Source organism: Bactrocera neohumeralis, chromosome 6 (assembly GCF_024586455.1).
Source record: "Bactrocera neohumeralis isolate Rockhampton chromosome 6, APGP_CSIRO_Bneo_wtdbg2-racon-allhic-juicebox.fasta_v2, whole genome shotgun sequence".
Lineage (NCBI taxonomy): Eukaryota > Metazoa > Arthropoda > Insecta > Diptera > Tephritidae > Bactrocera > Bactrocera neohumeralis.
In genome coordinates, this window is record NC_065923.1 from 2,439,848 (window position 1) to 2,462,445 (window position 22,598).

Consider the following 22,598-nt stretch of genomic DNA (forward strand, 5'->3'; position numbering starts at 1 on the left):
GCTAGCAAATTGCGGACGTAATCAAATTTTCTCTTGCAAATTTAATTTCAAATTAGTAATTACAAACTTAGTGATTGTATATTCCAGCGAATAAATCATGGGAGATTCGCTGGAGAACGCTGATACATCTGTGGAGGCGGTAGCAAATGTAACCATAGTCGATTATGGAGCATTTGCTAATTATATACGTAAAGCGGTCACCATCCTACTTCCTGAAGAAGATGTTGTACCACCTGCATTAAACTATGCTCTGGAGAATCCAGATAACCAGGAACGTATAAAGAAGTTTCTTTCGGATCCTCAAATACAAGCACTGTACATCCAAAGGAACTGTTTGAAAGGTAATTGGGATTTTACTAACGGTATTTGGTTACATATATTTCTGTACCTAGCAGCTACCTACGCCCATTGTAAAATGGCGTCTATTGCAAACATTTTGTTCAAGTGACGAATTTGGTTTACAAGTTTTTAATTTGGGCTTATACCATGCGGTCATTAAGAAGTTTAGATATCTAACACATGCACGACTCACAGTTGGATTAAATTTGAAAGTCCAATTAGTAAAATCGATATTAAATTTTTCCAATATTCTAATTAGAAAAGTATCTTGACATTTGCACAGTGATGTCATATTTCTATGGGTGATGACTCATGATGATGGTATGTAATCTACTACGCATAAACACCTTTCGGTTTCTATTACTGACTTTGTCTGTTAACCGGCTATTGCATCTTGGTAGTGGTATCCCGCACAAGTAAACAAAACACAGCTGCTGTTTGTTTACAACCGGCAATTTTCATAATTTTTTTTTGTGATTTGCAGTGGACTTTTGCGCAATGTGTGGGAGGGAGATAGAAATATAAATATTCATATGTTGGGTTATATACATACATACATAAATGAAAATTTCATTTGATTTAGCTTTGATGTTTAATATATTAAAATTATTAGTTGATGTACAGTTGTCATATATTGAATTATCTATTTTAAAATATACATATATATTTCATTTAGAAGATGAAAACGAACAGCCAGCTGAGGGAGAGGAAGAGAAGGAGTTCGTCACCTATCAGATAAGTAACGATGTTCACTTCACCAACAGTCGCATGGCATCATTGGCTTGTATCAAACGGGGAGCTGTAATTGAGGCAGACAAATCAATACACTCTCAGTTGCGTTTGATAAACTTTTCCGATGGCTCACCTTACGAAACGTTGCATGCATTCATTTCCAAATCTTTGGCACCGTACTTCAAGTCATATGTCAAGGAGTCAGGACGTGCTGATCGTGACGGTGATAAAATGGCTCCATCTGTTGAAAAGAAATTGGCTGAATTAGAGATGGGACTCTTGCATCTTCAGCAAAACATAGATATACCGGAAATTACACTAACGGCACATACATCTGTTAATTCGGTAATACGTAAATGTGCCGATGAAAATCGTAAAGCAAAAGTGGCAGATTTTGGTGATAAAGTGGAGGATTCATCCTTTCTTAATCAACTGCAGAATGGTGTTAATCGTTGGATTAAAGAAATCAAGAAAGTGACCATGTTGGATCGTGATCCTTCGTCAGGCACTGCTCTGCAGGTATATACGAATTCATGCGCAACTTATACATATATAAAAATAGTTCTTCAATTCATATCGTTATATGAATTTTTCTTTAAAATTAGGAAATCTCATTTTGGTTGAACTTGGAGCGTGCTCTGTATCGCATACAGGAAAAGCGTGAATCACCGGAAGTTGCTCTCACACTGGACATACTCAAACATGGCAAACGTTTCCATGCCACCGTGTCATTTGATACCGACACTGGTCTCAAACAGGCCTTGGCTATGGTTGCCGACTACAATCCCCTCATGAAGGACTTTCCAATCAATGACTTACTATCTGCTACCGAACTGGAAAAGATACGCCCAGCGGTGCAGCAAATATTTTCGCATTTGCGAAAAGTACGTAATACAAAGTATCCAATACCGCGTTGTCTCAAATTGATTGAGGCCATTTCACGTGATCTCTCACAACAATTGCTGAAAGTATTGGGTACGCGTCGTCTCATGCACATTCCATTTGATGAATTCGAACGTGTAATGAATCAATGCTTCGAGATATTCAGCTGCTGGGATGACGAGTATGATAAACTGCAAGGTTTACTGCGTGACATAGCCAAGAAGAAGCGTGACGAACATCTAAAGATGGCATGGCGCGTATCGCCGGCACACAAGAAGCTGCAGACACGCATGGAGCATATGCGCAAATTCCGACGTCAGCATGAACAGTTGCGCACCGTAATATTACGTGTCTTACGTCCCACGAAGCAAGCGCAAAATAACGATGCCAATGCAGCGGAAACCAAACAACCGTACAGTTTGGAGGCGGCCGATGCCAATGCCATCGAGGAGGTGAACTTAGCTTATGAGAATGTGAAGGAGGTGGACTGCTTGGATATAACCAAGGAGGGCTCAGAAGCTTGGGAGGCAGCTGTCAAACGTTATGAAGAGAAAATTGGTGAGTTAAAGGAAACAAAATACTATGAAAGTTTCACTACTTTGACACTTTTGTAGACCGTGTTGAAGCACGTATCACTGCACATTTGCGCGATCAGCTAGGCACCGCTAAGAATGCCAATGAAATGTTTCGCATTTTCTCGCGCTTCAATGCGCTCTTCGTGCGTCCGCATATACGCGGCGCCATACGTGAGTATCAGACACAACTTATACAACGCGTCAAGGATGATATTGATGCACTGCATGAGAAATTCAAGGTACTCTTCTAATACATGACTTCAAAGTTAGAAATTCTTATTTATTGATTTTTGGCTTAGGTGCAATATCCACAAAGCAAAAGTTATCGCCTCTCGACGGTGCGTGACTTGCCGCCCGTAGCTGGTTCCATCATTTGGGCGCGTCAGATCGACAATCAATTGACCATGTATTTGAAGCGCGTTGAAGATGTGCTGGGTAAAGGCTGGGAAACTCATTTGGAGGGGCAGAAGCTTAAAGCGGACGGTGACAGTTTCCGCAACAAGCTCTCTATATCTGAAGTGTTCCAGGAGTGGGCACGCAAAGTGCAGGAGCGTAATTTTGGCAATTCCGGACGCATCTTCACCATCGAATCGACACGTTCGCGCACCGGTCGCAGCAACGTGTTGAAATTGCGCGTAAACTTTTTGCCCGAAATTATCACACTCTCCAAGGAAGTGCGTAACATCAAGAATCTGGGCTTCAGGTTAGTTTTAAACCAGCAGCGCTTATACAGATTTTTCAACTCTCACATTTACCACCATTTAGGGTACCACTTACCATTGTCAACAAGGCACACCAGGCCAATCAAATTTACCCGTATGCAATTTCATTGATTGAGAGCGTGCGCACTTACGAACGCACCTTGGAAAAGGTATAAATATGTATATATTTGCGTTGATTTTGCACTGATTTAACACACATACACATAAGTCAATACCACTAATCCACCACATTTTTGAAACTAATACCATATACCTACTTGCAACACCTTTACAATTGCTTACATATGAACACGCATGTACTTTAAATTGCGTGCAGCTTGAATACTCGTATTAACATACAAAGTACATACATATCTAGCAACATTTTGTGCTAATTTCTAACGCATCGATATTTTGCAGACTTAGTTTATTTAAAATTGTTGTTGTGTTTCATCTCTTTTTGCAAGGGTTGCAAATTCTGTATTAAAAAATAATTGAATTAAATTTAAAATTATTTTTTTGTAATCCCGAATATCTCAATTTAAAAAAAATTTCAACTTTTATAATCCAAACATCAGATTGAAAAAAAAAATAATAATAACCCCAGGTTTATTATTAAAAAAAATATATACATATATTTTCGAATTTACATTTCTTCGCCCTTGCGTACTTCATTTTCTACCATCATATTCGATACTCTAGAGCAGTGGTCGGCGAATTAGCACTTACAAACGATTTAATAACATAAAAAGCTGAGTTTCTTTAGCCATGTCCGTCTGTTTGTATATATGTATGTGAACTAGTCCATCAATTTTTGTGATAACGATCTGAAGTTTTAAGAAGAAGGATGTGTCTTTACATGAGAATCTGCTTATTTGTCGGAATCGCCGACCTCTACGCATACAACTGCCATACAAACTGCACGATCAAAATTTAGTTCTTGTATGGAAAACTCTTTTTTGTTAAGGGTGTTCTACTTTCGGTGCTTTCGACGTTAACTTTGTTTCTTTTTTGTTCATTCTGATTTTGGAATTAAAATCTAAATCCAAAATTATGTTTTCGAAATTTCAATTAAAAACTAATTATATAATTTTGTTTGCCAAATTGTATATTCAAAATATTTAAGTAAGAAACTTGCAACCCTGATATCGGCTTAATCCTACTTTCGTTGTAAGCTCGCAAACATGCAGACTATTCCAATTAGATTCTTAAATTAAATGTCTCCATTATGCTTCTCTGTTAAATATCACCTAATTATACACTATAATATCTATTAATATGCCACTAAACACGCAACGATTTTAAATTGTCTCTCAACAAACAATATCGAATACCTCCCTCTCTTACATGCAGCTAAATAATAGGAGTTTAGCACAAAATTCAGTATTCAAGGTAGTGTTATTGTTAATAAATGTCTCTTAAATAGCATTATGTATTTATATAATCATTTGCACTTAGTATATTTTATATCACAATCGAAATAATTCTTACATAACATACTAGTTTATGCAAATGCATGCTTTGAACATACGGAGAGCAACTTTATGCGCACTTCCCCTTACGTAATACAAGTATTTTACAAGATTTTCCTTACTTATTAGATTGAAGATCGCGCGAGTATTGTGCCACTCGTGGCTGGCTTACGTAAGGAAGTGCTGAATTTGATTTCTGAAGGCATTGGTTTGGTTTGGGAGTCGTACAAACTCGATCCCTACGTTTTGCGTCTCTCCGAATGTGTCACACAGTTCCAGGAGAAGGTGAGTTTGCTTAAAATTTAGCCATAAACCGTTAAGTGAGCGTTGATTCACTTGCACTTAGGTCGAAGATTTGCTTGTTGTCGAAGAACAATTGGATGTTGATGTGCGTTCATTGGAGACTTGCCCTTACAGTGCAGCTACTTTCACTGAAATCTTATCGAAAATCCAACATGCCGTCGATGCTTTGTCACTGAAACAATACTCCAACTTGAATGTGTGGGTCACACGCCTGGATGAAGAAGTTGAAAAGAAATTGGCTATGCGTCTGCAGGCCGGCATACAAGCTTGGACCGAGGCATTGACTGGTAGCAAGAAAGAACGCGATCTTTCCATGGACACCGATGCCCCTGCACAGCCGACGCACAAGCTGGGCGGAGAGCCACAGATTCAAAATGCTATACACGAGATACGCATCACCAATCAGCAAATGTATTTGTATCCCTCCATCGAGGAGGCACGTTTCCAAATCATGCAACAATTGTTCGCATGGCAGGCGATTGTCACCTCGCAGGTGCGCCTGCAGAGCACCCGTTATCAAGTCGGTTTGGACAAGCATGCGCCACCCACTTATCGCAACTTGTTGACAAAATTGCCGGAAGCCTTGATTTTGGAGAATGCTTATGGCGCCATTGAGAATAAAATCAGCGAAGTGCGTAATTATGTCGAGGAATGGTTGCGTTATCAGAGTTTGTGGGACTTGCAGGCGGACACCTTGTATGGGCGTTTGGGTGAAGATGTCAACTTGTGGATTAAATGCTTGAATGACATCAAGAAATCACGTACCACATTCGATACATCCGATACGCGTCGTGCCTATGGTCCGATTGTTATTGACTATGCTAAAGTGCAAGCCAAGGTCACCTTGAAGTATGACTCTTGGCATAAGGAGGCATTGGGCAAGTTTGGCACCTTGCTAGGCAACGAAATGACTACATTCCACTCGAAGGTGTCCAAGTCGCGTACCGATTTGGAGATGCAAAGCATTGGTAAGTTCAAGAAATTAAGTTAACAAACTTGAATTTGGGGTAAAAGGGTCACAAAAGGTAGGGCCGGGAATTTTATTACTAAATACAATACTGTTAAACTCACGGATTTATTATGCACGTGCCACGGCCTACTTCCGAGCAAATTTTAGTACAAAAAGTAGTACCGATATGTTCATAAATTTATTAAGGGCGTGACACCCCCTACTTGTAGGTGAAATTTCATATTTCATAACGGTCCACACTTTAATTCGCCTACTTACTAATGAAAATAATATTTACGCGTCAAATTATTTTTCATCGCAACAGAGGCGGCCAGCACTTCGGATGCCGTTAGCTTCATCACTTACGTACAATCACTGAAGAAGGACATGATTTCTTGGGACAAACAAGTGGAGGTGTTCCGTGAGGCGCAACGCATACTTGAGCGTCAACGCTTCCAATTCCCCAACAACTGGTTGCATGTGGACAACATCGAAGGTGAATGGTCGGCATTCAATGAGATCATTAAGCGCAAAGACACAGCCATACAAACACAAGTGGCCAGTTTGCAAGCTAAAATTGTGGCCGAGGATAAGGCTGTGGAAACACGCACGCTTGATTTCTTGAACGACTGGGAGAAGAACAAACCCACTGGCGGCAAGATAAGACCCGACGATGCACTGCAACATTTGCAATTGTTCGAAACGAAATACTCACGTTTGAAGGAGGAGCGCGATAATGTGGCCAAGGCCAAGGAGGCGCTGGAATTGCAGGAATCTGCTATACCCAATAACAGCTCGGAGCGTATGAATGTCGCCTTAGAGGAGTTGCAAGACTTGCGTGGTGTCTGGAGTGAGCTTTCTAAAGTTTGGACACAAATCGATGAGACCAGGTGAGTGATTTTCTTTCTCATTATTGCTTAAGACAAGTTTATATAATAACTGTTTAATTTACAGAGAGAAACCATGGTTATCGGTGCAACCACGCAAATTGCGTCAACAACTCGAGGCAATGATGACTCAACTGAAGGAGTTGCCCGCACGCTTGCGCATGTATGAGTCATATGAATATGTGAAGAAACTCATACAGAGTTACATTAAGGTGAATATGCTGATCGTTGAGCTTAAGTCGGATGCTCTCAAGGAGCGTCACTGGAAACAACTGACCAAACAGTTACGTGTTAATTGGGTCATCTCCGATTTGTCGCTCGGTCAAGTGTGGGATGTGAATTTGCAGAAGAACGAAAATATCGTCAAGGACATCATACTGGTGGCACAGGGTGAAATGGCATTAGAGGAATTCTTGAAGCAAGTGCGCGAATCGTGGCAGAGCTATGAACTAGATCTGATTAACTATCAGAATAAATGTCGCATCATACGTGGTTGGGATGATCTATTTAACAAAGTCAAGGAACACATTAATTCGGTTGCCGCTATGAAACTCTCACCCTACTATAAAGTTTTCGAGGAAGAAGCCTTGACATGGGAAGAGAAACTGAATCGCATAAATGCCCTGTTCGATGTATGGATTGATGTGCAACGTCGTTGGGTCTACTTGGAGGGCATTTTCTCTGGTAGCGCAGATATCAAAACATTGCTGCCGGTGGAAACTTCACGTTTCCAAAGCATCAGCTCCGAGTTTTTAGGTCTCATGAAAAAAGTGACCAAGTCACCGAAAGTTATGGACGTATTGAATATACCGGCCGTACAACGTTCGCTGGAACGTCTTGCTGATCTGTTGGGTAAAATACAAAAGGCATTGGGCGAGTATTTGGAGCGTGAGCGTACCTCCTTCCCACGTTTCTACTTCGTGGGCGATGAAGATCTTTTGGAGATTATTGGTAATAGCAAGAATATTGCACGTTTACAGAAGCACCTTCAAGAAAATGTTTGCCGGTGTTGCTGCTATTTTGTTGAACGAGGATAATACCGTTATTTTGGGTATTTCGTCACGTGAAGGTGAAGAAGTTAAATTCATGAATCCCGTATCCACGGTTGAACATCCCAAAATCAATGAATGGCTCTCACTCGTCGAGAAGCAAATGCGTTTTACTTTGGCTTCACTTCTGGCACAAGCCGTACAGGACATCAAACAGTTCCGTGATGGTAAAATTGATCAGCAGAAGTACATGGAATGGTGTGACAAATATCAGGCACAGATTGTCGTGCTTGCTGCGCAAATTCTGTGGTCGGAGGATGTGGAAGCGGCCTTGCAACAAGCCTCGGAGAGCAATAACTCCAAGCCAATGCAGCGCGTGTTGGCCACTGTCGAGTCTACACTGAACGTGCTCGCCGATTCCGTTTTGCAAGAGCAGCCACCACTGCGCAGACGCAAATTGGAGCATTTGGTATGTGTTCAGATAGTTTTCCTGGTTGCTTATAGAAACATTTTTCATTTAATAAAAAAATTGTATTGTTTTTCTAGATTAATGAGTTCGTTCACAAGCGTACCGTTACACGCCGCTTGATTGCCAATGGCGTCACAAGCCCTAAATCCTTCCAATGGCTTTGCGAAATGCGTTTCTACTTCGATCCACGTCAAACCGAGGCAAGTAAAGCGGCTCATTAATAAATATATACATTTTCTTGTCGATCTTACTGTATACTCTCCACACAGGTGCTGCAACAGCTGACCATTCACATGGCTAATGCCCGTTTCTACTATGGTTTCGAATATTTAGGTGTACAGGATCGTCTTGTGCAGACACCACTTACGGATCGCTGTTACTTGACCATGACACAAGCGTTGGAATCGCGTTTGGGCGGTTCGCCCTTCGGTCCAGCTGGTACCGGTAAAACTGAGTCTGTCAAAGCTCTTGGCAATCAGCTTGGTCGCTTTGTATTGGTCTTCAATTGTGACGAGACTTTCGATTTCCAAGCTATGGGTCGTATTTTTGTTGGTCTGTGTCAGGTTGGCGCTTGGGGTTGCTTTGATGAGTTCAATCGTTTGGAGGAGCGCATGTTGTCGGCTTGTTCACAACAGATACAGACCATACAAGAGGCACTCAAATACGAGATGGACACGAATAAGGAGAGTATTACTGTTGAATTGGTTGGCAAGCAAGTGCGCGTCTCGCCTGATATGGCTATATTCATTACCATGAATCCAGGTTATGCTGGTCGCTCCAATTTGCCCGATAATTTGAAGAAACTCTTCCGTTCTTTGGCTATGACGACTCCCGATCGTCAACTCATTGCTGAGGTCATGCTGTTCTCACAAGGTTTTCGTTCTGCCGAAAAGTTAGCTTGCAAGATTGTGCCATTCTTCAAGCTTTGCGACGAACAGCTGTCCAATCAAAGTCATTATGACTTCGGTTTGCGTGCGCTCAAGTCGGTGTTGATCTCGGCTGGTAATGTGAAACGTGATCGCATTATGAAGATTAAGGAAACAATGCGTCAACGCGGTGAGGAGAATATTGACGAGGCTTCAGTGGCTGAAAATTTGCCAGAGCAAGAGATCCTCATACAATCGGTTTGTGAGACCATGGTGCCCAAACTTGTGGCCGAAGATATACCATTGCTCTTCTCTTTGTTGAGCGACGTTTTCCCCAATGTTGGCTATACACGGGCCGAAATGAAGGGACTAAAGGAGGAGATACGCAAAGTTTGTCAAGAAGACTATTTGGTTTGTGGCGAAGGTGATGAACAGGGTGCTGCCTGGATGGAGAAGGTAAGCGAATGAACGGATTACATTTGTATGTTTGTTGTTGTTATGTTAGTGAACGACTGTTACTGTCTTGATATAACGTATGTAAGTTGTGAAGGAGTGATTGAACACTTATATTCTCGCAATATAGAGATTGAGAAGTCAACAGCTATATCCGTGTGTGTGTATATACACGAACTAGTCCCTCTGGGTTTGAGATGTCGATCTGAAATTTTTCACTTGTCCATTTCTTCGAAAGGGCCACTATAGCACATAGCTGCCATACAAAGTGAATTATTAAAATAAAGTCCGTGTGTGAAAAACTTCTTTATTCGACAAAATACTACAATCAACGCTACAATCTCCGAACAAATTGTTCAAATCGGGCTACTATAGCTTATAGCTGCCATAGAAGCTCATCGGCCAAAATCGAGTCCTTGTATGGAAAAGCTTTTGTTTGTGAAGGGTATTACAACAATTTTTTTATTTAACTTGCGAGAGTACCCAATGTTCGGTTCCTCCCGAACTTAACGCTTTGTTGCTTATTTAGTTATTATATCGTGCTTTGTCTCAAACAAAAGAATTATCGAGCACTTCCTACGCACAAATATTTGTTATTGCACTGTACTTATTTCGTGTAAATTGATGTGTCTTCTTCGTAATTTGACAATATTTAAGAAGATTCTCCTAATGTATGCACTTTGATATTTAATTAATGCTTGCTTTACACGCGCAATTACCGAAAATCACTGAATGAACATATACATAACGTTGATAAAACAGAATGCGCAAGGATTCGGTGAGACGTGGGTGGAAAAAGTAAGACGCTTAAACCCTTCCGATTTCTTATTTTACAACCAATATAAATATTTTTTATCAAGCAAGTTTAGATAGTCGAAATTTGTAATTTGTAAACGTACTGCGATGCCTGAATACATTTTCCTATTGCTTGCCAATTTGATTAGTGCCAAAATTTAAGCTTGCTCCTCATTATCCACTCAAATTTCCGCTTTCATTTACATGTACTCTAATATGCGTAACACTTTACCATGAATAGGTGCTGCAATTGTATCAAATCTCCAATCTGAATCACGGTTTGATGATGGTCGGTCCATCCGGTTCTGGCAAATCGACCGCCTGGCGTACTTTGCTCAAAGCTTTGGAGCGTTTCGAGGGTACTGAAGGTGTTGCGCATGTCATCGATCCCAAAGCCATTTCCAAGGAGGCGCTCTATGGTGTTATGGATCAGAATACGCGCGAGTGGACCGACGGTCTCTTCACCCATGTGCTGCGTAAAATCATCGATAATGTGCGTGGGGAAATCAACAAGCGTCAATGGATTATCTTCGATGGTGATGTCGATCCCGAATGGGTTGAGAATTTGAATTCCGTTTTGGATGACAACAAATTGCTCACCTTGCCGAACGGAGAACGTCTATCGCTGCCGCCCAATGTGCGCATAATGTTCGAAGTGCAGGATCTGAAGTTCGCTACACTTGCCACCGTCTCACGTTGTGGCATGGTTTGGTTCTCTGAGGATGTACTCTCCACTGAAATGATATTTGAGAACTATCTGTCGCGATTGCGCAGCATTCCACTTGAGGATGGCGATGAAGATTTTGTTGGTGTTGTTAAGCCAGCTACTAATAAAGATAAAGAAGAAGAGGTTTCGCCATCACTGCAGGTGCAACGTGATATTGCTTTGTTGTTGCAACCATACTTCTCGGCTGATGGCATTGTGGTGCGCAGTTTGGAGTATGCCATGGAGCAAGAGCATATTATGGACTTCACGCGCTTACGTGCACTCAGTTCGCTATTTTCGATGCTTAATCAAGCTGCAAGGTGCGTAGACTTATATTTTCAACTGTACTGAAGACTAGTGGACTAGTGTCAGAAATAAAAATTTTGGAATTTTCGCTGCAAAAATTGATTTTCACATATTTTGAGGAAACTTGTGTTACAAAAACAACAACAATTTCATTATCACTACTATTTCAGAAATGTGCTCAACTTCAATTCACAACATCCCGATTTCCCATGTTCTGCCGACCAACTGGAGCAGTATATACCGAAAGCACTGGTTTACTCCGTACTCTGGTCCTTCGCTGGCGATGCTAAACTTAAAGTACGCACTGATCTGGGTGACTTTGTGCGCAGTGTTACCACCATACCGCTGCCGGGCGCTGCTGGCGCACCTATTATCGACTACGAAGTTAGCATGAATGGCGAATGGGTGCCATGGTCGAACAAGGTGCCGGTTATTGAGGTTGAAACACACAAAGTGGCCTCACCTGATATTGTTGTGCCCACATTGGATACTGTGCGTCACGAGTCGCTCTTATACACTTGGCTGGCCGAGCATAAGCCATTGGGTGAGTTTTTTAAATTTTGAAGATTCACCAATTCTCTAATAATATTCTCTATCTCTTCCTATCTACATATATATAGTATTATGCGGTCCACCTGGTTCTGGTAAAACGATGACATTGTTCTCAGCACTACGTGCTTTACCCGATATGGAAGTGGTTGGCTTGAATTTCTCCTCAGCTACCACACCCGAGCTTTTGCTCAAAACTTTCGACCACTATTGCGAGTATCGAAAGACACCTAACGGTGTTGTGCTTTCGCCAGTGCAGGTATGAAAAAAATTCAAATATATTGCTTTTTTGTCTTATACTTCGATATATTTCTCTTTTTTGAATTCAGATTGGCAAATGGCTCGTGCTATTCTGCGATGAAATCAATTTACCGGACATGGACACTTACGGCACACAGCGTGTAATATCATTTTTGCGTCAGCTGGTCGAACACAAGGGCTTCTATCGCGCCAGTGACCAAGCTTGGGTTTCGCTAGAACGCATACAATTCGTGGGCGCTTGTAATCCACCGACAGATCCGGGTCGTAAACCACTTTCACACCGTTTCCTACGTCACGTGCCAATCATTTATGTAGACTATCCGGGTGAGACTTCGCTCAAACAAATCTACGGCACCTTCTCGCGCGCAATGTTGCGCATGATGCCGTCATTGCGCGGCTACGCTGAACCGCTGACCAATGCTATGGTCGAATTTTATTTGGCATCACAAGATCGCTTCACACAAGACATGCAACCGCACTATGTGTATTCGCCGCGTGAGATGACACGTTGGGTACGTGGTATTTGCGAGGCCATACGTCCGCTTGATTCGTTACCAGTGGAGGGTTTGGTGCGTTTGTGGGCGCATGAGGCCCTACGTTTGTTCCAAGACAGGCTGGTTGAGGAATCAGAACGTCGCTGGACTAATGAGAATATCGATATTGTGGCACTGAAACACTTCCCTGGTATCAATCAAGAGGAGGCATTGACACGCCCCATTCTCTACAGTAATTGGTTGTCTAAAGACTATATGCCCGTTAATCGCGAAGAATTGCGTGACTATGTGCGCGCACGTCTCAAGGTATTCTATGAGGAGGAGCTCGACGTACCGCTTGTGCTGTTCGATGAAGTTTTAGAACACGTCTTGCGCATCGATCGTATATTCCGTCAGCCGCAAGGCCATTTACTGCTGATTGGTGTGTCTGGCGCTGGCAAAACGACACTTTCACGTTTCGTCGCTTGGATGAATGGTCTCTCGATATTCCAAATTAAAGTACACAACAAATACACTGGTGAAGATTTCGATGAAGATCTACGTTGTGTGCTGAGACGTTCCGGTTGCAAGGATGAAAAGATCGCTTTCATTTTGGACGAGTCGAATGTTTTGGATTCCGGCTTCTTGGAACGCATGAATACGCTGTTGGCTAACGGCGAAGTGCCCGGTCTGTTTGAGGGCGATGAGTACACCACACTGATGACACAATGTAAGGAGGGCGCGCAACGTGAGGGCTTGATGTTAGACTCAAGTGATGAGTTGTATAAATGGTGTGTATAAATATATTTTTCAGCACGCACAAATAACTACAATTAATTGAATGAAAATTTACAAACATTTCCTTCATATTCTCCGTCGTACAGGTTCACTCAGCAAGTTATGCGCAACTTGCACGTGGTCTTTACCATGAACCCGTCAACAGACGGTCTTAAAGATCGTGCGGCCACCTCACCCGCGCTCTTCAATCGTTGCGTGCTTAACTGGTTCGGCGACTGGTCGGATTCGGCACTATTCCAGGTGGGCAAGGAGTTCACCACACGCGTCGATTTGGAAAAACAAAATTGGACCGCACCCGATTTCTTCCCATCAGTGTGCCCCTTGGTGCCGGCACAACCAACACATCGCGATGCGGTCATCAACAGTTGTGTGTATGTACACCAAACGCTGCATCAAGCCAACGCACGACTCGCCAAGCGCGGCGGTCGCACCATGGCGGTCACACCACGTCACTATTTGGACTTTATACATCACTTCGTCAAGTTGTACAATGAGAAGCGTAGCGACTTGGAAGAGCAGCAATTGCATTTGAATGTCGGTCTCAATAAAATCGCGGAAACTGTCGAGCAGGTGGAGGAGATGCAGAAATCATTGGCCGTTAAGAAGCAAGAGCTGCAGGCCAAGAATGAGGCAGCCAATGCTAAGCTCAAGCAGATGTTCAAGGATCAGCAAGAAGCCGAGAAGAAGAAGATACAGTCGCAGGAGATACAAATACGCTTGGCCGATCAGACGGTGAAAATCGAAGAGAAACGTAAATATGTCATGGCCGACTTGGCACAAGTGGAACCGGCTGTAATTGAGGCGCAACAAGGTAAACGCTTGCTTGTATGCTACAAACAAGCCATAAACTATTTATTTATGTTTTAATGAGATTGAAAATGTTTAAGTTTAATTTAAGCGACTCGTTTAACGGAACACTCTAAGGTTCAAGTGATATATTTATATATTTTAGTGTAGAAATTTTCAAGTAGCGCACATAAATATATTTATACCGTTAGCAGGTTTATACACTGGTGACATTTATATGATTTGATATTTTAACATCCCTTTTTATTTGCTTTTGACCACCGTTTAAACCAACTGTGCATTTCTTGCAAACACTTTATCACTTTAGCTGTAAGCGCCATTAAAAAGAAACACTTGGCTGAGGTGCGTTCCATGGCCAATCCACCGGCTGTTGTTAAGTTAGCATTGGAATCAGTCTGCGAGCTGCTCAGCGAGACTGCCACCGATTGGAAAGCGATACGTGGCATACTTGTCAAAGATAGTTTTATACCGTCCATTGTTAATTTGAGAACAGAGAATATCACGTACGGCAATACACAATACTATTATTTATCATTACTTATGTATATTGTAAACTAATTTAACTATAATAATAATATTAAGCAAACCAAATTCAAAATTGTCACTTACACACACGCCCACACGCATATATATAAATATACACAGCATAAATATGCCGCAACAGACAAGAAACCAAACTCCAATATAACATTTTTGTACACAGTCGCCATCTTTTCACCCCAAACACATCCAAATTGGCTTCATGTGGCTATTGTGAAAATTACTTATACACATACACATACATATACATATATACTATTAAACAATGGCGCAGTATTGTATATTATAATTGTATATCTAAAACATATCCATATGATTTAAATAACCGCGCTGGGGTTTACTAAACTCTTACTTTTGTTTTTCAATTACACATTTATTTATTTTTTAATTTTATTAGTATTATTTAAATTTTTTTTAGTTTTTTTTTTTTGCATCGTCCATTTTCAACGAAATAATGCATTCACCACATTTTTGCATCTGCTCAGCACATGTGTATAGTAATTTATATAATTACCGTTACTCTTATGTGTGTTTTCTAATTTTACAATAATATATTTGAACTACTTATAATAGTGATTTTAATATATTTATATCACAAAAATGTAGAATGAAGCGCCTAAATGCATACTACTTATATAAGTACATACATATATGTTTTTTTTAAGGCAGATACAGTTTTATTTAATAATTATTCGTTTATGTATTTGAATATTAATAATGTATTTAACAAAACCAAAACTATATTTTATAATATAGACTTGTTAAGAGTGCTTGGATAAAAATTCTGAAACACACACTTAGGCGCATATGCCCATTCCGCGTAATTGGGTATGAAAATATGAATGAAAACAAGAAAAAACGATAACTTCGATTGCACCGGAGCTATAATACTTTTTATAAATGAAAAAGACCTTTTTTCGCTGGGTCAGTTTGAGCGACAGCTATGTTATAGCGGTTCGATCTAAAAAAAAAATCAGAGATTGTAATGTTAAATCTAGTCAAATAATAATTGAGTCTGTTTCTGCTAATTTTGGGTTGCTAAAACCGAACATGATAGTAAGAATTCCCTAACACGTAAGATTTTATCTCTTGTACTCACGGGGTGTAGGGGTCAAACCACCACCATTTACTAAAATCCTAAAAATAACTGTTCGTGATGGGAAATTTTTTGAACTCAAATTCGCATTCGCAAAATGACTGTAAACTAGTGTAATTATCAAAATTCGCACTCCCAACAAGTCGACTTTATTAAATTAAGTTAATAATTACTAAACTCTATACATTATTTATATACAAAAATATGTCTGTGTCTGCAGGTTTTGGTTAGCAAATAATATTTTTTTTAAATAAGTACAGGCAACCTATACAACATGCCAGCAATCAAGTTGTTGGATCGGACTTCTGCATAGAACCACAGCATACATATTTAACAACAACACGATGAATAGAAATGTGCCTCTTAATGTATATTTATAACAGTTTTAAGCCAATTAGCATTAATGATTCTACTAAATGAGTCAGTTTATAACATTTTTTTTGTTTTTTACTTGCTACTACCATACTATTACTACTTTTTACTCACCACACACTCACCACCAACCCCGCTTGATTCACTTTAGCCGTTAAATCGATACGTAAGCAACAACTTGTTGAAGTTCGTACCATGGCCAATCCACCATCGGTGGTGAAATTGGCTCTGGAGTCAATCTGTCTGCTACTGGGTGAGAATGCGACCGACTGGAAATCAATTCGTGCTGTTATAATGCGAGAAAACTTTATAAATTCAATTGTATCTAACTTCAATACTGAAAATATAACGTAAGCATGAAAACAACAACAACAATATAATAAGTTAACTTTTGTTTATGATTTTGTTGTTTAAATTTTTTTTATTTTTTTTTGTTCTTTGGTTCTTTTTTGTATTATTTGACTTAGCTGTGCAATTGATTGGTTGTTTTAATTGATATTTCATAATTTATTTAACTAAACATAACTCCTACAATACAAATGAAAAATAAAAAAACTTAAAGCATTTAAAAAAGTAGCGTTTAAGTTGTTATTAAAATTATAAAAAAAAAATTGAAAAAGAGATTAAGAATAGCAGAAACAATTTGTTAATTAATTGTAAATATAAATTTTATAAAAAGATCAGGTTTATTTTAAGAAATTAACATTGGCATAATGAAATTCTTTTTAATTTTTAATTATCAATTTTTTTTATTATTTGTTTTTTTTCTATAACTACTATTATTTTTTTAATTTTTATATGTACATATATACATATACATATATAATATATATATAATATATATATATATATATATATATATATATATATATATATTTTATTTTAATTTTTTGTAATACATTTTTTTTAATAATTTTTTAATTATTATTATTATTTTAGTTATACTTTTATTTATTTATTATTATTCTTTTTAATTCCTCCAGTGTTTTTTTTAATTATTTTATTTTTTTTGAATAAATTTTTTTAAATTATGTTTTGATTAATAATTTTTTTTGTTATTTTTTTATTATTTTTTTTAATTGATAATTTTTTCATTATTATTATAATTTTTAATTATTTTATTTTTTTCATTTATTTTAATTTTTTTTTTATTTGTTTAATGTTTAATTATTATTTTTTAATTAGTAACGTTACTTTTTTGGTGGAAATACTTGTTTGTTTAATTTTAATTCATGCAGCTATGCAAAATACAGCTATTCCGATCAATTGCACCAGCTTTTTTGTTAAAGCAACATTATTCTTTATTTATTTTTAATTTTCAATTATTTACTTTTTTTTGTTGTAGTTTGATTTTTTTTTAGTTAAACAAGTTTAGTCTTCCCCCCTTCTACTGCAATTGGATAGACGCGTTTTCGTAGTATTTGCCCTAGCGTTGTGAAAAACGTATTCATAAGCGTTTATCGCTTGGTTCGTGTTATATAACTTGATTTGTATTATATTTTATTAATTTGCATTTTTTGTTGTAATAAATTCGGTGTTGGTATTATTATTTTTTCTTTAACTCGACGTTAACTGCTTAAGACCTATTAATTGCGTAAAATTCCCATTTTTGGTTCTGGCTTTTAGTTTGTTTTTTATTGTTAATAGTAAACGCTTTGCTTGCATAACATACACTTCGATTGGTGATTTTTTATTCATGTACACATTTTGAAAAAAAAAAAAAACAAAAGTTGAACAATAATTTTATGGAAATTAACATAATTTGTATTTTAATTAAAAATAATGCAGCGATGAGGTGCGCGAAAAGATGAAGAACAAATATCTCAGCAATCCGGATTATAACTTTGAGAAGGTCAACCGCGCCAGTATGGCTTGTGGCCCTATGGTGAAATGGGCCATTGCACAGGTAAATAAGCAAAAACTTCCCACACGAGTGTGACTATAAACAATTTTCCATCTCTATTGTCACAGATTGAATACGCCGACATGTTGAAGCGTGTCGAACCACTGCGTGAGGAATTGCGTTCGCTCGAAGAGCAAGCCGATGTGAATCTGCAAAGCGCCAACGAAACCAAGGAGCTCGTTGAACAGCTCGAGCGCAGTATTGCCGCCTACAAGGAGGAGTATGCACAGCTCATTTCACAGGCGCAGGCCATCAAGACAGACTTGGAGAATGTGCAAGCCAAAGTTGACCGTTCGATTGCTTTGCTGAAGAGCTTGAACATCGAACGCGAGCGTTGGGAGTGCACCAGCGAGACATTCAAATCGCAAATGTCCACTATTATTGGCGACGTCTTGTTATCGGCGGCATTTATTGCTTACGGTAAATTATAAATTGAATGTTTATTTCGTACAAAGAGTCACTTTCTTTTAAAAACTTCCAACAGGTGGCTACTTTGATCAGCACTATCGTTTGAATCTCTTCACCACTTGGTCGCAGCATCTACAGTCGGCCAATATACAATATCGTGCTGACATGGCGCGTACCGAGTATTTGTCGAATCCCGACGAACGTTTGCGTTGGCAAGCGAACGCGCTACCGACCGATGATCTCTGCACTGAGAACGCCATTATGCTTAAGCGTTTCAACCGCTATCCACTTATTATCGATCCCTCAGGACAGGCCACCACGTTCTTGCTCAATGAGTATGCTGGAAAGAAAATTACGAAAACTTCATTCTTGGACGATTCATTCCGCAAAAACTTGGAGTCGGCATTGCGTTTCGGCAACCCATTGCTTGTGCAAGATGTTGAGAATTACGATCCGATATTGAATCCTGTGCTCAATCGTGAATTACGTCGCACTGGCGGTCGTGTGTTGATCACACTCGGCGATCAGGATATCGATTTGTCGCCTTCATTTGTTATTTTCTTGTCCACACGTGACCCAACTGTGGAATTCCCACCGGACATTTGCTCACGTGTCACTTTTGTGAACTTCACTGTAACACGCAGCTCTTTGCAGTCGCAGTGTTTGAATCAAGTATTGAAAGCTGAGCGCCCAGATATTGATGAGAAGCGTTCGGATCTGTTGAAATTGCAAGGCGAATTCCGTTTGCGTTTGCGTCAGCTGGAGAAGAGTCTGTTGCAGGCTTTGAACGATGCAAAGGGTAAGATTCTTGATGATGACTCCGTGATTACTACGCTGGAAACATTGAAGAAGGAAGCGTACGACATCAATCAAAAGGTGGACGAGACGGATAAGGTTATTGCAGAAATTGAGACTGTCTCGCAACAGTATTTGCCGTTGTCGGTGGCTTGCAGTAATATTTATTTCACCATGGACAGCTTGAACCAGGTGCACTTCCTCTATCAATATTCGCTGAAAATGTTCTTGGACATTTTCTCCACTGTCTTGTACAACAACACGAAGTTGGATGGCAAGAGCGAGTACTCGGAGCGTTTGGGCATCGTCACGAAGGACCTCTTCCAGGTGAGTTGTTGCTTGCGAGCTCAAAGAAATTAGTTTTATTATGTATTTTCTATAAAATATGCCTATACCTATGCCATACCTATGCCTTCGCAGGTCTGCTATGAGCGTGTGGCACGTGGCATGTTGCACAATGATCGTCTGACATTCGCTTTGCTGATGTGCAAGATACACCTCAAGGGCACTTCAGAACAAAATTTGGATTCAGAATTCAACTTCTTCTTACGCAGTCGTGAGGGTCTGTTGGCCAATTCGACACCGGTCGAAGGACTAACTGCCGAGCAAATAGAAAGCGTTAACCGTTTGCAAACACGTTTGCCCATTTTCCGCAAGTTGATTGAAAAACTAAAATCGATGCCCGAGCTGGGCGCATGGTTGCAACAAAGTTCTCCGGAGCAATGTGTGCCACAATTGTGGGATGAGTCAAAGGCACTCTCACCCATCGTTAGCTCTATACATCAATTGCTGTTGATACAAGCCTTCCGACCGGATCGTGTCATTGCCGCCGCACATAAGGTGGTAGATGCTGTGCTCGGAGTAGATTTCATGCCGAACGCCGAGAAGGAATTGGACTTGGCCGCTGTTGTGGAGAAGCAGTTGAACTGCAACACACCCGCATTGCTGTGCTCAGTGCCCGGTTTTGATGCCTCCGGACGTGTGGACGACTTGGCTGCCGAGCTCAATAAACAGATCTCGAGTATTGCCATTGGTTCGGCGGAGGGCTTCAATCAGGCTGAGCGCGCCATCAACATGGCCTGCAAGAGCGGTCGCTGGGTGCTGCTGAAGAACGTACACTTGGCACCACAATGGTTGGTGCAGTTGGAGAAGAAATTACATTCGCTGCAGCCACATTCGGGCTTCAGGCTATTCCTCACCATGGAGATCAATCCCAAGGTGCCGGTCAACTTGTTGCGCGCCGGCCGCATTTTCGTTTTCGAACCGCCGCCAGGCATACGCGCCAACTTGTTGCGCACATTCTCGACGGTGCCGGTGGCACGCATGATGAAAACGCCCAGCGAACGTGCACGTCTCTATTTCTTGCTGGCCTGGTTCCATGCCATCGTGCAAGAGCGTCTACGCTACGTACCGCTTGGCTGGGCCAAGAAGTACGAGTTCAATGAGTCGGATTTGCGCGTCGCGTGCGACACGCTGGACACCTGGATCGACACGACCGCAATGGGTCGCACCAATTTGCCGCCGGAGAAGGTGCCATGGGACGCGTTGGTCACACTGTTGTCACAATCCATCTACGGCGGTAAAATTGACAACGATTTCGATCAGCGTTTGCTGACCTCATTCCTGAAGAAACTGTTTACGGCACGCAGCTTCGAAAGCGATTTCGCGCTTGTGGCCAATGTTGATGGCGGTGCCGGCGGTCAGCGACACATCACTATGCCCGACGGTACACGTCGTGATCACTTCTTGAAGTGGATCGAGAATTTGTCCGACCGCCAGACGCCTTCCTGGCTCGGTTTGCCCAACAATGCGGAGAAGGTGTTGTTAACCACACGCGGCACAGACTTGGTGAGCAAGCTCCTGAAGATGCAACAGCTAGAGGATGACGACGAATTGGCTTACAGTGTGGAGGAGCATGCCGAGGCCGCTACTGCAAATGCTACGCGTCAAGAAGATGGCCGTCCCTCATGGATGAAGACATTGCACAATTCGGCAACAGCATGGTTAGAACTTTTGCCCAAAAACTTGCCCGTGCTCAAGCGCACCGTGGAGAATATCAAAGATCCATTGTATCGTTACTTCGAACGTGAAGTCACTTCGGGCGCTAAATTGTTGACAACCGTCATTTCCGATCTACAGGATGTAGTGCTGATTTGCCAAGGTGAAAAGAAGCAAACCAATCACCATCGCTCGATGTTGTCAGAGTTAGTACGTGGCATCATACCGAAGGGTTGGAAGCGCTACACCGTGCCAGTCGGCTGCACCGTTATCCAATGGATCACTGATTTCAGCAATCGCGTGCAGCAGTTGCAGAAGGTGTCGAAGTTGGTATCGCAAGCAGGCGCCAAAGAGTTACAGGTGTGTATCAATTCGGTTTGATATTTAACCTGAAAAATACTAACGGTATATTTAATTTTCGTAAAGACATTCCCCGTTTGGTTGGGCGGCTTATTGAATCCCGAAGCTTACATCACAGCGACGCGCCAATGTGTTGCTCAGGCAAACAGTTGGTCGCTGGAGGAATTGGCTCTGGAGGTGACCATTACCGAGTCGAGTGCAAATCCCGATCAAAAGGATAGTAGTTTCGGCGTAACTGGCTTGAAGTTGCAAGGCGCACAATGCAAGAATAACGAGCTACTCTTGGCTTCGACAATTATGATGGACTTACCACTCACCGTACTCAAATGGGTGAAGTAAGTAGCAGTTGTTTGATTTATTGCTCATATTTGCTGGAGTTCCATACTAAATATTTTGTGTATTTGTGTTCTTTGCAGGGCTTCCACTGAGACGCGTGTTAGCAAGCTCACCTTGCCGGTTTATTTGAACTCTACGCGCACGGAGCTTTTGTTCACCGTTGATTTGGCTGTCGCTGCCGGTCAGGACCCACATAGCTTCTACGAGCGTGGTGTTGCTGTGCTTACTTCCACCGCTTTGAACTAAATTGGGCGGGTGAAGAAGTATATATTTATCCAATTATCTAATAAATTAAAATATTCAATATTATCATAAATAGCCAACTAAATTTGCTTGCTATATCATATATGTATATGTATGTACACACTTACAAAGTGTTTTTGGCTTCAATATAACAGTGTTAATCAATGGCATTCAATATTACAAATATTCAATACCCAAACGTTAAATAAAATTTAATCAACATGCATTCAAAATA

General features: G+C 40.7%; 1 protein-coding gene across 1 annotated transcript; it reads left to right on the forward strand.

The window, feature by feature from the left end:
* The first annotated feature begins 2 nt into the window (after window positions 1–2).
* LOC126762488 (dynein heavy chain, cytoplasmic) lies at window positions 3–22,598 on the forward strand. Its single transcript, XM_050479263.1, is given in 27 exon segments — window positions 3–341; window positions 1,016–1,590; window positions 1,677–2,511; window positions 2,568–2,767; window positions 2,828–3,231; window positions 3,294–3,399; window positions 4,583–4,621; window positions 4,831–4,986; window positions 5,048–5,972; window positions 6,279–6,843; window positions 6,908–7,826; window positions 7,828–8,298; window positions 8,376–8,498; window positions 8,568–9,620; window positions 10,380–10,415; window positions 10,654–11,438; window positions 11,595–11,968; window positions 12,045–12,232; window positions 12,303–13,498; window positions 13,592–14,316; window positions 14,620–14,815; window positions 18,109–18,226; window positions 18,292–18,643; window positions 18,708–19,753; window positions 19,847–21,784; window positions 21,851–22,119; window positions 22,201–22,598. Coding segments are annotated over 27 exon segments (14,004 nt in total). The 5' UTR covers window positions 3–97; the 3' UTR covers window positions 22,367–22,598.